At 34.1% G+C, this 13,768-nt stretch overlaps 1 protein-coding gene across 2 annotated transcripts; it reads right to left on the minus strand.

Annotated features, from left to right (window-relative positions):
• Nucleotides 1-605: 605 nt before the first annotated feature.
• On the minus strand, nt 606-10,911 carry LOC135673012 (pyridoxal kinase-like). Of its 2 annotated transcripts, XM_065181673.1 has the most exons (13): nt 10,566-10,910; nt 10,353-10,452; nt 9,149-9,242; nt 8,888-8,992; nt 7,540-7,623; nt 6,763-6,836; nt 5,826-5,890; nt 5,393-5,456; nt 3,816-3,881; nt 2,646-2,702; nt 1,945-1,989; nt 1,781-1,834; nt 606-984 (listed from the first exon to the last, which is right to left on the minus strand). In XM_065181673.1, the coding sequence occupies exons 1-13, from the start codon at nt 10,637-10,639 to the stop codon at nt 844-846; spliced, it is 1,023 nt and encodes a 340-aa protein (XP_065037745.1). In that variant the 5' UTR covers nt 10,640-10,910; the 3' UTR covers nt 606-843. The 2 variants fall into 2 exon arrangements, with proteins under 2 accessions (XP_065037745.1, XP_065037751.1); XM_065181679.1 differs by lacking the exon at nt 2,646-2,702 and having other exon boundaries at nt 10,566-10,911.
• Between the last annotated feature and the right edge of the window lie 2,857 nt (nt 10,912-13,768).

The following is a 13,768-nucleotide window of genomic DNA, read 5'->3' on the forward strand; positions in this document are numbered from 1 at the left end:
TTGTCTTCTCGTTGCACTGTGGATCGATTTGTTTCTTTGCTAATTTGGCATCCTTCTTTTTTTATTAATTTATTAATGGAAAGGCATTTATCTGGTCTCATGATTCCTTGTTTTAGATTATGATGTGGTAGCTGTGTACTTGACAATGATAACTACTCGAGAGCTTCATGTGTACAAGTTGGATGTCGTATCCAATCATATCATAATGATTCTTATGATCATGAGAAGATTAGATATTTCTAATTCCTACCTTATAAAAAAAAGATTTGACATCTCTTAGAAATCATGATTTATTATGTGATTGATTTGATTTATCTTTCACTATAAACCCTTGGGTTATGATTTACACAGCAAATTTCAATTTCAGTGCGATCCAAAGGTTTTATATAAAATAAATCATTTCTTAACAGATATATATATATATATATATATATATATATATATATATATATATATATATATATATATATATATATATATAAGAAATAAAGAGTACATTTTTCGCAAATATCCTTGCCCCATATGCTATTTGTCCTGAAATAACATATAAGAAGCAATGAATTCCTAAAAGGATCAGGAGTAGAACTTGCAAATGCACAAAAATCTTTCCTAAATCTGTTTCAGCCAACTAAAGCTAAAAGCTTGTTGAGTAGATTAACAGAGAATAAGATGGTTTCTATTGATCTGTTTGTCCTTGATATATATTCAAAGGATTTCCCCAACACCCCCAAAAGAGTTTCTCCAACAAAAGGATGACGTACAAAAAGGCTTGGGTGATGCCTTTATCATTCTCAACCTTATTAAGCAAGTAGTAATCCTTTAACCACGATGATCAAGCCTTCTTCAAGTATAACTCTCCGCCTTCAATTTAATTTCTGGGTTCCTAATATCATCTTGGCTCTGTACCAATCGGATTTCTAGACTGCTCGATTGTGGATCAAAACCTGCGGTCGTGTAATCTGCCAGTGTTCGCTGCAACACAGCCTGCAGATATCAAAAACGTTATCACATGCTGGAATATGGGTGCGCTCGGAGCACCTAATGAAACATTAATTTGTGAAGTTGAAAGCACTTGATTCAAGTCATAATACAAACAAGTTTGGTTTGGTTTGGAATATTTACAAGGAAACTTGTACTATACGAGTTTATGTACCAAGTACTGAAGGATGTAAGCGCGGAAAAAAAAAATGGAAGTTAAAATTGTCTGTAACAAAGTTTGATAAAGAACCATTATATAAAGCATCAAAGAATCATCAAACTATGAGTGAGACAGGAGAATCCATGGCTGTATATACTGGCAAACAAATTTAGCAAGCACAGCAAGTGGAAATTCTGTAAAAGAATGAGAGTGCTCAGAATAATATGGACGATGGAGAAACAAATTTGTTTAGAATAAAAGTGGGATAGAGGAGTTGGTATCAGGTGCACAACAGGAGCATATATGGATGGTTTTTTTTTATGATTTTGGCAACAGACAATTCATAAGTCTCACCTGAGCTTTGAGTAGTCAAAAGGAGTAGTTTAACTTGAATTTTAGAGTTGCATATTACTATGTTAGGTTGATCATATATTTCGTATTTAGTATTGTTTACTATTTTTCATATGCATACCTTTTAACACATTTAATATTTAAACATGAGTAGTTTAACACAAATAAGAACCTGCAAAAGAGATGAGACCCAACCAGAAGCAAAAAAAAAAGCTCTGAAAGATTGTCTGATAGTTTTTTCTCTTTTTCCTTTTTGAGTTGGTAGTAATACTAAGGCCAAAGAATGAGTACCTGTAAACTTGACACTGCAAGCTCTGATGCTTTCTCAAGGTTATCTGGATATATCTAAACATCAAATACACCCAAGAAAAGAAATAAACATTGCTACACTCCATAAAGCAGAAGTAATTGATTTGCGATAACAAGGTCAAGTAGCAAGAAATGTGAAGCCTTACGTTGCTCCATCCCAGTAAAAGTGCTGTCATCAGATCGCCACTGCCCTGCAGATTATTACCCCACCATAATGTAAAAAGATCAACATCATAAGCATTTATATTCCATGATAACAATAAAAAGATGAGCTAGTGTAGAAGACTAGCAAAAAGTTAGTTCTGCTGGCATAAGCATCTTTATTATTATGTAACAAAAACAAGATAGAGAGTATGACAAAGAATTCGATTGGCATCCATAGGAAAAAAAGAGACATCATGATTACAGGTAATTGATTAAAAAGACATATTAAGACTCAGTGGACTTCAAGGTTCAAGTTTCAAGTCATACAAGGAAGAATAAGCCAGAAATCCTCCCATGTAAGTTGATATCGAGAAGCAAGCTAAATGCTGAAACACTCGGGGGTCACTTGTGTAAGCCAGTTATTTACAGGAAAAACACCATAATGACATCATGTTCAATATGATAGAAATGGTGTAGGACATAAGGCTTATCCACCTCCAAAAAAAATCATATTGCAAAAATGATCCATCTCATCAAAGACATCTGAAATAGCTTGGTTGATACTAAAAAGATATCATATGAATTCAATTTGTGGACCGTTTCAAAATAGCATCAATACCAGAAATACATGCAAAAAATAAAAGGAAAAAGGCAATTTACAAGAACCCAGAAAACCATTTCTTCAGTAATATGTAATGCATACCGTAAAATATGCAGGAATCTTAGGAATCACTATCTTAAACTGCTGTGGTGATTGACCCTGCAAATCAGGCAATGAGCTGATGTTGTCTTGCAACAAAATAGATATACAAGTAGCAGAATAGAATGATTAACAGTTTCACCTTTTGTACCCAAAGATTTCTATTATGCACTCTTAAAATTGTCTTTGAACAAGAATTAAAACTTCCATAATGAATATGTAGATTAGCAGGCAGGCATGATTCACTAACTCAATAATTACTCTATCCATTGGTCTGTACCATCTGTTGCTACCAACTTCACCCTTGTGATTCACATAATGTTCTAGAAAACAAACCATTATCTCTACATCTTCTGCAGGTCATCATGATTGCCATGTGTTCATCGCATACACAATTTGGTTTGTTATGGCTTAGATCAGCATGCCATCTATAAGAGGGTTTAACAGATTTGTTAGAACCAAGATTTACAAGCTATGTTAAGTGATAAACTTTGACAAGGAACTGATAAGCATTATACAGCCTCTGAATTACATAAAAAATAGTCATGAACAAAATCCAGAGACATTGACATTATAGACAACTTGCATCCAGTGCTTCCAAGTTATTGATCAACATAAACAAGGAACTGACAATTATTTACGCAGAGGAGACTTTGAATGATATAAGAAGCAGCAGTGTTCTGCTGTAAACCAACTAAAACAGAGAGATTGTAACAACATGCAACTGGTGATCCCAAATTATTAGTAAAAGAGCAAGAAGAAAACAAGTTTTATTTAAGCAACAAATATGCTGCTAAAGGAAGATGCATGTACCAATGACTTTCCAAAAACACCCCTTATTATGAAATAGTAAAATGAAATCCATCATATAGTACTGAAGTATTCTGTTTCTCTTTAAAAAGAGAGAAAGCTTATTTTAAGAGTTAAAGGCAAAAAAAAAAGAATGATATAGAACATATCACAATGCCTCATCAGACAGCTTATTTCCATGCAAGAATAAATGGACTAGATGCAAAACTAATAGTTTAAAATTCTAAATGAAATGTATAGAGCACAAATAATCAACAAAAATTCCTTCCATATACTAGTCAAAAACTTCATTAGTGTCAATCTCCCTGCAATTAGCATCATCAGGATGTTTTAACATGCAGATTATGAACTTTGGAACAATACCTTCACTTTCCGATGACTGCCAATGAGGAAGACTTTTTCTTTTATACTCAAGCTTGTTATCACCACCTGGAGTTAAGAATTCAAATTGAATCACAACTATGCAAATGAAAAGAAGAAAACAGAATCATGAGCAGAAGAAATCATAGAATATAAGATAAAAATAAAATTATGGTGCTTGAAACTAAACGCTTGTTCAGTTGGTACGTCCAGTAATAATTGCAAATTTTATGGATAAATCAGGTAGTAAATTAAAGTGAAACTGGGCCTAACTGTAAAATAAGTATCACAAGTTATGTAAGTTGTTTAACTTAAATTATTTGTCGTTAGTTGCAAAGAAAGAATAATAAAATGTTGCAAAAAATATGATGTTTTTTTCCGGATTGGAACACCGATCTCAACTTTCAATGTGTTGAAGAGTTATTTTTACTACTAAATAGAATCAATTCCCTTAGGTGCTTAAGTAGCCCATGAGGCAATACAAACAATGAGCCACAGATCCCAGCTATAGGGTTGACTACATAGATCATCTTCTGCCATTAAGCTCCATCAAGGGGCAATTTTGCAAGTCAAACTAACATTTATGTGGGTTCAAATATTCTACATTGTACTTGTATGAAAATGTTCCACTGGATCCTGCCTCAATTATAAACATTGATGACATAGTCGATTAGCATAGTTAATTTCATTGCTTACATAATACAACAGCAATATAGAGCATACACTTAGAACATATTCTGCATTTTGTTTACATTTATGACTCGATATCTGACACATGGTTGATGTACTTCAGCTCGATAAGTTTATAAGCAATACTTCAGCTAAATGCACTCTTTTATTTGCATTTTCCAATAATTCTGAAAAATATCCATCAATAAATAAGGTGTCAATAGTCATTATGTGGTTTATGATGGATCAAATGTCCATAAAACTAACCCCACTTGAAAAGTGCTTGTTCCGCAACTCAAAACCCAATATGTCGTGACCACAATGGACAACTGTACCACTCCAAGAAGGCACAACCTTTCAAATAATTCCATAATATAAAGACATTCATATCCAAATCATTTTGCCTAATCCTAAAACAATCAAAAGAAAGAAATCTTTTTGTTTAAACCGTTTATAATTTCTTTGTAATTTTACAAACTTGGTTTCTATCAAATGCTTGGTACAAAAAACAAGTGTCTGCATGCAAGCCAAGGTTTTCAATCTTATGGGTAAGTTACATGCCAGCCAACATGAGCTCTACTCCACAAGGCCACCACTACAACATGCCCAATGGCATGGCAGGGAACACCCGACCAGCATTGTGCAAACATGTGTTAACTGAAGAATATTGTCAATTAATCCAATGATCAGTGTGAAAGGGTGCATGTATGCATATGTAAAGTACGAAGAAATGTGAAATGGCACATGAGTGCAATTTATAATTCCAGAAGTCAATTACTTAAGCACAAGTAACATTTTCAAAATTTGAAGACAAATTAGTGTATGGTAGCATGAGAAGTCTATCCAGCTAGTCAAATCTAAAATTAGGCAAAGGGAGGTAAATGAGTAGCTTTCATGTAATAAAAATAAACCTTTGAAGGTCCAGCTGCATGAAGAATATTACAAGCTTTCAACCCATCACTTTCAGATGTAATTCTACAAAATAAAAAAAATATTATTAAAAGAATTCAAACAAAAATAGTTCTTTCTCCTTCATTATCAAAAAATATATTCTAGCTTATCCTTTTTCAATTCCCAGCTTATTAGAAGCAAGATTCCTTTTCCAAGAACACGTGGAAACATGAGTATTCCTTTTGCAAATCCTAGTTCAAACAGCACCATAGATGATTTCTACTAGAACATCCAAAATGTTAAGTTCAGCAATTGACCATCTGATCAAATGTTACATTACAAAACCTAAGGATTACAATGCTATCCAGTCCTCTCAATTAATGATTTGATATCCTAAGAATTTTTTCATGGGGCTTTATCAAGATAATTCAAACAAGAAAAATGCAATTGTACCTCAATCCTGTTAGCAGCTCGATTTCAAAATGGTTAGGGGTAAGCATTGAAGCAACAGGAACAACCTACCAAAGAATATTGTTAGTATTTTCCAGCTGAATTTTAATAAGGTAGTAAAGAAAAGAAAGGAAAAAAATGGAAAGCACTATCTACTATCTAGCAAGTCTGATATATATAGCCAAAGGAACAACTTGATATGAAGGTCATGTTCAAGTCATAATAAAGTAAATACTGGGAAGCTCTATAAATTCAATAGAAGACAAATACAGGTCTTTTTTTGTTTTGTTTTGTGATTTCCATAAGTTGCATATGGTAGCAAATTGTGAAGATGGACCGAAAAATTATGTGTCACTTATTGTCATCTCTAACAAAGTGGATTTTCTCTTGAGGAGCTAGCATATCGGGATGACAGTCATCTTGTTCGAAGTGCTCTACCATCCACCAAGTGGGTTGCCAGTTGGTTTCCTTGGTGTCAGTGATTTTCATTCAATTGGAAACTCTAAAGCCTTTAATATAAACTTGGAGGAGCCAAGCAGCATAATAAGTAATCTGCTGGAGTGGCGTCTTATCCCCAATATATATATATATATATATATATATATATATAAAATCGCATTTTTTAGTTCTTCCTGACTGTTCAGTAGTTTGCATATGCTTTCATCAGTTTCATCACTTTCATGTACTATTGTTTTGAAAACTTCCATCCAATTTGCCCAAAAAGATTAATTTTATGCTTCTCAGATATCAATATCAGGCATGATTTATCCCAAATTAAAGTAACACATTTCATTCAAATCCAAATTTAACTTATGTATGAAATAAGTTTACAGACCATCAAAACCGATAATGACTGTATATAAACCAATATTAAAGAGATTTCAGAACAAATGAAGTAACAACAAGTGCCAAAGTAGAAGACGAGCTGTCAATAACTGACCTTCTCACGATATACAGAAACCAGATCAGGTGCAACATATAGCTTTCCTTCATCTCCCATAACAGGATCACAAACTAGTAAGAATAAGTCTAATAAATTCCAGGATGAGAAAATATTGTGAAAGTATACCCTATCAACAGCATCACTGAAGAATTATACCAACAGTTACAAACAGGCTACCTGGTACAACTCAAAATAGAGTTTTACAGAAGATTTGATCAAACTTTGTAAGGTTACTTCCCTAAATTTGAAAGTATAAAAGAGGCTACAGGCTCAAAGATAATTAAAGGACTCCTGTATAAATTGGTTTTCTGGAAAATCTCATATGTGGAATTTCTCATTTCTCCAACATCTTGCTCAAGTAAATATTTCCAGAACAACCATCTATTGCATTCAGATGGTTAAGTCAACTAAGGTGTTTATTTCTTTTACACAGGCTCAATTCGAAATAGGAAGATTACATGAGAACATAAGTATATCATCTAGATATCATTTCAACATTGATAAATATATTTCACAATTCATTATTTTTAATATTTTGATCTCTATCTTTTGCCATAGTACAGTAATCAAATTTGTTAATCATACATTTTTTAAAAAATCGAGTAAAGTCAAAATATAACTTGACCAATACACTCTCTCAGTATCCCATAACAGAAAATCAAAAGTTTGGATGCTTCTTAGAGAATTAAGACAAATTTACCATCAAGCCTTGTAATGCATGGCAAGTCAAACACTGCGCTTGTTTAAGAAAAAGAAAGTTTGTCAAAAACTAACCATATAGAAGTCCAGGATTGACCACCCGCAGTCTCTCCACAACTTGTAATACCATTTCCAGAAATGAAACTGAACCAATATAACCTGCAGACTTGCAAAATTTGTGAGAACTTACTGTGCAGAAATAAAATGATAGAAGATCTGTGATAAAAACAATGCATTTGCTGCTAATACATTTTTCCAGAATTTACAGATAGGTTTACAATAAATAGTGGCATGCAAATACAAACAAGACTTGCTAAACCTCAATGATAACTTCATAGAAACAAAACTTTTTAATACACTAGATGTCACTCAAATACATAACATCACATCTATGCTAAAGAATGACAGTTAACAATTTCAACATTAAGGAACATCAAGCGTGTAGCACAAATTTTAAATTGAAATTATACATTAATCCCATAAATGGACATGAGCATTCACATATGGTGCATGTTCAAGTCTCTACAAAGTCATTGCCTACATTGTTCTTCATCTTGGAAATCGCATCATAGCATTTAGAAGTAGAATCTTGTACTGATCAGTTGTGCAGTAACTACTACTTTCCTAATTTTTTTTAGTTCTGTTTAGAACCTGGTGCTTTCAGGTTGAAACAATTCTTGATGTCATCATAATAACACAAGATAGGTTGGAACACTTTTTGTTTGATAGATCCTCTTAAAGAACTATTTATTGTTTATGGAAAGCACTATCGGATGATAGGTTGAATTCCACTTTGACACCATATGTACACTTGTTCCCTCCTACCCTTCAATTACAACATGGGCTCCTTCGTACAGTGAACAGTTATTCTCCAGTGACAATAGCAAATTGATATCTGAAGCTTGCCAAAAGATTCTTTTCTTTTTTTCTTTTTTGCAATTTCCAGAAGTATAATCGATCCACATCCCCAAAATATTTCTTTGTTGATGAAGATGGCCTTTGCCTGATTAAAAATACAAGTGCTTAATATCAACACCTTAATTGGTATCCATAAAGAAGCTTCTGGTATTACAGCAGACGCTAAGTCTATGGGCCCTTCTTACTGCTCCTTGAACTCTGATTTTGTCCAGAGATCCCATGATCATGGTTGGAAATGTGAATCGTACATGATAACTATCACTGCCCTGCATAACTAAAAACTCATTTGACTCGATTTGATGGTGCGAACTATTTTTGCATGACAAAAAAAACAGACACAAAAATAAGACAATTCCGCTATAAGATGAAAAACAAGTTTAAATAAACAAATGATAATGTTAATTAAGTAAAGAAAAATGTCACTTTATCCATTAAATCTTCAACAGGTAATTTGTTTTGCAAAATTGCTGAGCAACAGCAATGCAGCATAAAATAAAAGGCCAACCTGTTAATAAATGGGTGTAATATAATAGATGATTTTCTGAAAGGCCTTCAATCAGATCACACAGCTGTTGGCCATTAAGAACATGCCCTTTAAATGTTGGATATCCTGCAAAATCAACTATTGGTTAAACCACTAACTGAATTTGATCCAAACTGTGCACCGCTCAACCATGCACTCGTACACAGCAGCAAATAATATCGCACCGTAAATGAGGCCTCTGATTCCGAGACTGTCGGAAGGAAGTTATGTAAAGCAGCTTGCCTGTATGATTCGAAAACTGAACTGAGTTGATAGGGTCCACATCATAGCCAAGTAGCTGAAGAGGAAAGACAGCAGATTTGTTGCCAACATATCCCTGGAAACAAAGAAACAGAGTCCAAGCATTATGACAATGATGTAACCAGAGAAAAACTACCATGATTAGCAGCCAAAAAGTAGTAGATAAAATCCCACCATCCCACCATGAACTGTAAAAATCTATGGGCCTTATTTAATTAAGTCGACTTTCATTCCATATTTTCAGCTAACCACACCAAGGAATTCTGTCTATCAGGACTGCTGTTGTAGCTCCTAGATATGATGAGGTAAAGAGGAAGCCTAAAGCATGAATTAGCATGATGACAATATAAAGTATCAACTCTGACGAAGAAACAAGTACTGGTAATAAAAAATGAAACGTAATTCTGATACACCTATAATTGTTAAGTTAAAACAGATGTTATTTTTCTTTTTCGGTTAAAGTAATACATAACTAATATCTTGTTACTTAGCAAATCCAATGATAGGCATGTAAAGAGATTAGAAAATAATCAGGGTAGTCTAAGACTGATAGCTCAGAGAATTGTATTGACCAGGAGTACATTAAACTGCCCCGTAGAGATGCTACTCAGAAGGTAATGCCTTAGAGCTGCATGATTTTATTGGCTGCCATAATGGCTTCTTCTAATGCTCCAAACCACAAGACCAACTATAGGCAACCCACATTCACATATCCTGGAGCAGAACAATGATATAAAGAGTGACATCGCAAAAGGAAGACAAAATTTTCTTCAGTTTATGATTCTTTCTACCATCTACCATCTACCATCTATAGTGACGAAGCGCGTTTCAAAAGCAGACAATTGCATCACGACTAGATGAATCGATCACTTAGTTGTGAAAATGTGGTCAGAAACCACGTGAAATGGACACTCAAGAAGATTCCCCTGCAGCCGATGGGGATATTTATATACTAAAAAGAACATTCTTATCCATGGTGTCACTCAAGCATGCTCCAGCCAGAGCCCTAAACAATGGCGAAACCACATAGAATTGTGTCATCAGATTCTCTTAACCAAGAACAAGAACTACCCTAGTCAAAAAGTTCAACTACCATGTGAAAAGCCCTGGAAAGAAGGCGCATAAAAGCACGAGATCAAGAAGAGTAACAAAGAAAGAAGAGGCCAAGAAAGGAATAGAAGGACACCTGGACCGTGTGAGATTGGATGCTGAGGACCCGACCGGTCTCGGAGGGCAGCACGAGGGAGAGGATCGGTGGAGGCGTCATCGCCGATCGGCCCGACGACCTACGAATACGAAGCAAAACAACCTATTATGCTTCGCTTTAAAAGAATGGAGGGGAGGGGAGGGGAGAGGCGAATCCGCGCTAATCAGTATCTCTGTCGCCATCAACTTTTACCTCGCCGAATAAGAAGGGGAAGTTCGTAGGCCGATGTGGAGGCGGCGTGGGAGCAGCACCAGTGGTTGCTTCATTTCATCTCATCGGAACGGCTGACGCTGATGGGAGAGGGGAGGACTACATCCCCATTTCCACGGCTGCGATGATGCGCCCACGCGACCGCGAACGCGCACGCCTCCTCGACTCTCCTCTCTCTCTCTCTCTCTCTCTCTCTCTCTCTCGTGGCTGTACCGACCACCCGGCGTGGCAGGCAGGTCCGTTTTCCCGATCAGGAAAGCAAAGTGCGCCAGCCGCCGTGGCAACGACGCATCCGACGGATGGCGTTCGCGGCTTGGAACTCTTTAACCCGACAACGAGAGGCTGGACTTTTTTCTTTTTCGCATAAAGTCATTATGGGAAATAATAATAATTAAATTGAACAAAAAAAAATATTTTGTTCTTTTTATCGATATATTGTATTCGAATAAAAATATGAGACGGTATATTGTTATGATTATAAAACAATTAATAAGAACCTAAGTATATGACATCAGTAGGATCCAGTTGACTCAGAATTTTAGTCATTTTTTTCTAATTGAATTTGGAGTGAATACAATGACGAGTAATTTAGATTTAGGTTTGAGTTTAGATATCAAATTCCGTCCAAATATAATTTAAATTAGACTAAAAGTAGGGAGTACAAGACTTGCGAAACTCATCACATAAATAAATTGAGGCATACTACGTATTGTTGTAAGCTATGTTTAGTATTTTGATATATGTATTTTTAAAAATTATATTGATATTTTTATATTTACAAAAGTAAAATATTTAATCATGTTTCTCCTCACGTTGTTGACTTTACTAACGATCTCTACTAACGAAAGCTACCACATCGTGCTGCCATGTATAGAAAAGATACTAAAACAAGAATAAATAAAAAATTTTCATCCTTATCGTCTAAAGAGATTAATTTCACATAGAGCCACCGGCCTTATGCGCATCATCAACACCACCGTTGAGTAGACCGTTCGAGAGGATAGTGAAGCCGATGTCCAAGAAAGCAAAGCAACCATTGGGTAGGTCCTCCGAGAGGATAGAGAAATAGAAAAAATGGGATAATGTAGGAGATGAGGATCACTACCAACGTAGTCATTGGGTAGACAATCCGGGAGAATAATAAAATAAAACTAGAGGGAGGATAGTGAAGCTTTGACATTAGTTATCTTTATATGAAATTAATCTCTTTGCACGATGAGGATAGAAATTATATTTTTATCTCTTTTTAGCATCATTTCTACACATGATACTATGTGCGATATCTTCTCTTAACATAGTCGATAGTGTAAACAAAATAGAATTGAATGTTTTACTTTTGTAAGCATAGAAATAATAATATAACTTCTTTAAAATATAGAGATTGTGATGCAATACATAACTAAGTAGATGGGTAATTTTTATGTGCTCTAATAAGTGCTTATGATAATTATCAAATCCATAGTAAATAATAAAAAGTCAAACATTTTTTACTCGAGAGCCAAATAATGAGAATAAATCAACAAGTTTTTTTTGAAAAAAATAAAACTGAAAAAATCAAATCCAAAGGAATCGATGATTTTATATTTTAAAATTATGGAAGAATTTGTAAGCTCCTTTATGCTTATAATTTATACTGTATTATTAAATCGTTCGTATATGACATATAAATCAAACTATCTCCAAATAAAAAATCAAACATGATAAGAAAATATTTGGTCGGTCCATTATTGGTGTAGTCCATAGGCTTACGAGGAATTGTTCACTTTGAGCGATGAGTATACCCCTCCCTCGTGAGCTTTAAAATGAATCTCTAAATGTAAGGGAGATCCGGTAATCTTATGATGGCCTTATGAGCTATTGGTTCCCTTATTCCTCAACCAATGTAAGACTAAATGATCTTATCAGTACTCCCTCCCGTATAGGAGCTAATGGCTCATTGCTCTTTTTTTTAGTACTAATCTGATAAAGGAATATTTGGTCGGTCCGCCATTGGTGCAATGCGTAGGCTTATAAAAAATTATCCGCTTTGGGTAATGAATGTATATATCACAATTTTGTTCTTTCGAAGCTCGTGAGCTTCAAAAAACGAATAAGGAACGCCCAACAGACTTATTAGCTCTTGGTTCCCCTATTCTTTAATCAATATGAGACTAAATGATCTTATCAAATAAATAAATATATATTTTAATCCTGATCTATTAAAATTTGACTTAATAGAGTTAGAAATATAAAGATTTAATCACCATTTCTCTCTTACAAAAAAATGTAGATCAAATAAGAAAGTCTCCCCTCCCCCATTCCGACAATAAAATCGTTGATCGTAAAAAAATATATTAGAGAAACTACTTAACAAAAGCGATATTGTCCCTTTTTTCCATTATCATGTTACGTCAAAATTTTACAAGTCCATCGCGGAAAGATTAATGCTTGCAAGTCCATCGCGGAAAGATTAATGCTTGCGTCGATGCACTTAACATACAATTCTATCAATGTAATTAACACATGATCTTTATTTTTATTGAGACATTCGATTTATCATTGTATCTTATATTCGATTCCACCTTTATTATTTAATTAAATAATATATATTATTTAATTAAATAATCTTTTGGAAAAAAAAAAATGCAATTCTTGTGTTCTTATGACCTACACGAACTATCTAACTTCTACCATGTTGATGATGATTTTTTGTTTCTTTTTATGATTCTATTGAGGTTACTTTTGATGATTGAATTGAGGTATCTTGGTTGACTTCTTCTGATTATTATTTTTTTAATCTTGTACTATAAATTGTAAAAGAAGAAGTTTCCTTTGAAATGAGGCATGATATAAGCATCCAATCAAAAAACATGCGAGTCCATTGGATGGTTCGACATTTTAATTTTGATGATCCATGTAAAATATGATGCACGGGTGTTCTTGTTATTGTTCCTATCAAACAAAGATATCACAAGGAGGATTGGGAAGAATAAATGTCATAAGAGTTTGATTTGAAGAATGTATATTCTTTGTTTGTAAAGAATAAAAGACAAAAGTGACAAAGTTATTAAAGTATTTTCTAACTAAGCTAATCAACAATTTAAAATAATCTTAGGTAACTTAAGAATACAAAACCTTGTGTTGTTCATAACTAAGTATTAGGCCTTCTAAAATGAAAAGCAAACAATGGCCTCAAATATATTCCG

This window comes from Musa acuminata, chromosome BXJ1-1, assembly GCF_036884655.1.
Source record: "Musa acuminata AAA Group cultivar baxijiao chromosome BXJ1-1, Cavendish_Baxijiao_AAA, whole genome shotgun sequence".
Lineage (NCBI taxonomy): Eukaryota > Viridiplantae > Streptophyta > Magnoliopsida > Zingiberales > Musaceae > Musa > Musa acuminata.

What these genes read in the sequence shown, in the direction of transcription:
- LOC135673012 (XM_065181673.1), bottom strand. Translation starts at nt 10,639, where the DNA reads ATGAAGCAACCACTGGTGCTGCTCCCACGCCGCCTCCACATCGGCCTA. An exon ending in TCCCCTTCTTATTCGGCGAG is followed by an intron (nt 10,453 to 10,565) that starts GTAAAAGTTGAT and finishes TCGTATTCGTAG; the next exon opens with GTCGTCGGGCCGATCGGCGA. An exon ending in TTTCTGTATATCGTGAGAAG is followed by an intron (nt 5,891 to 6,762) that starts GTCAGTTATTGA and finishes ATTCTTTGGTAG; the next exon opens with GTTGTTCCTGTTGCTTCAAT.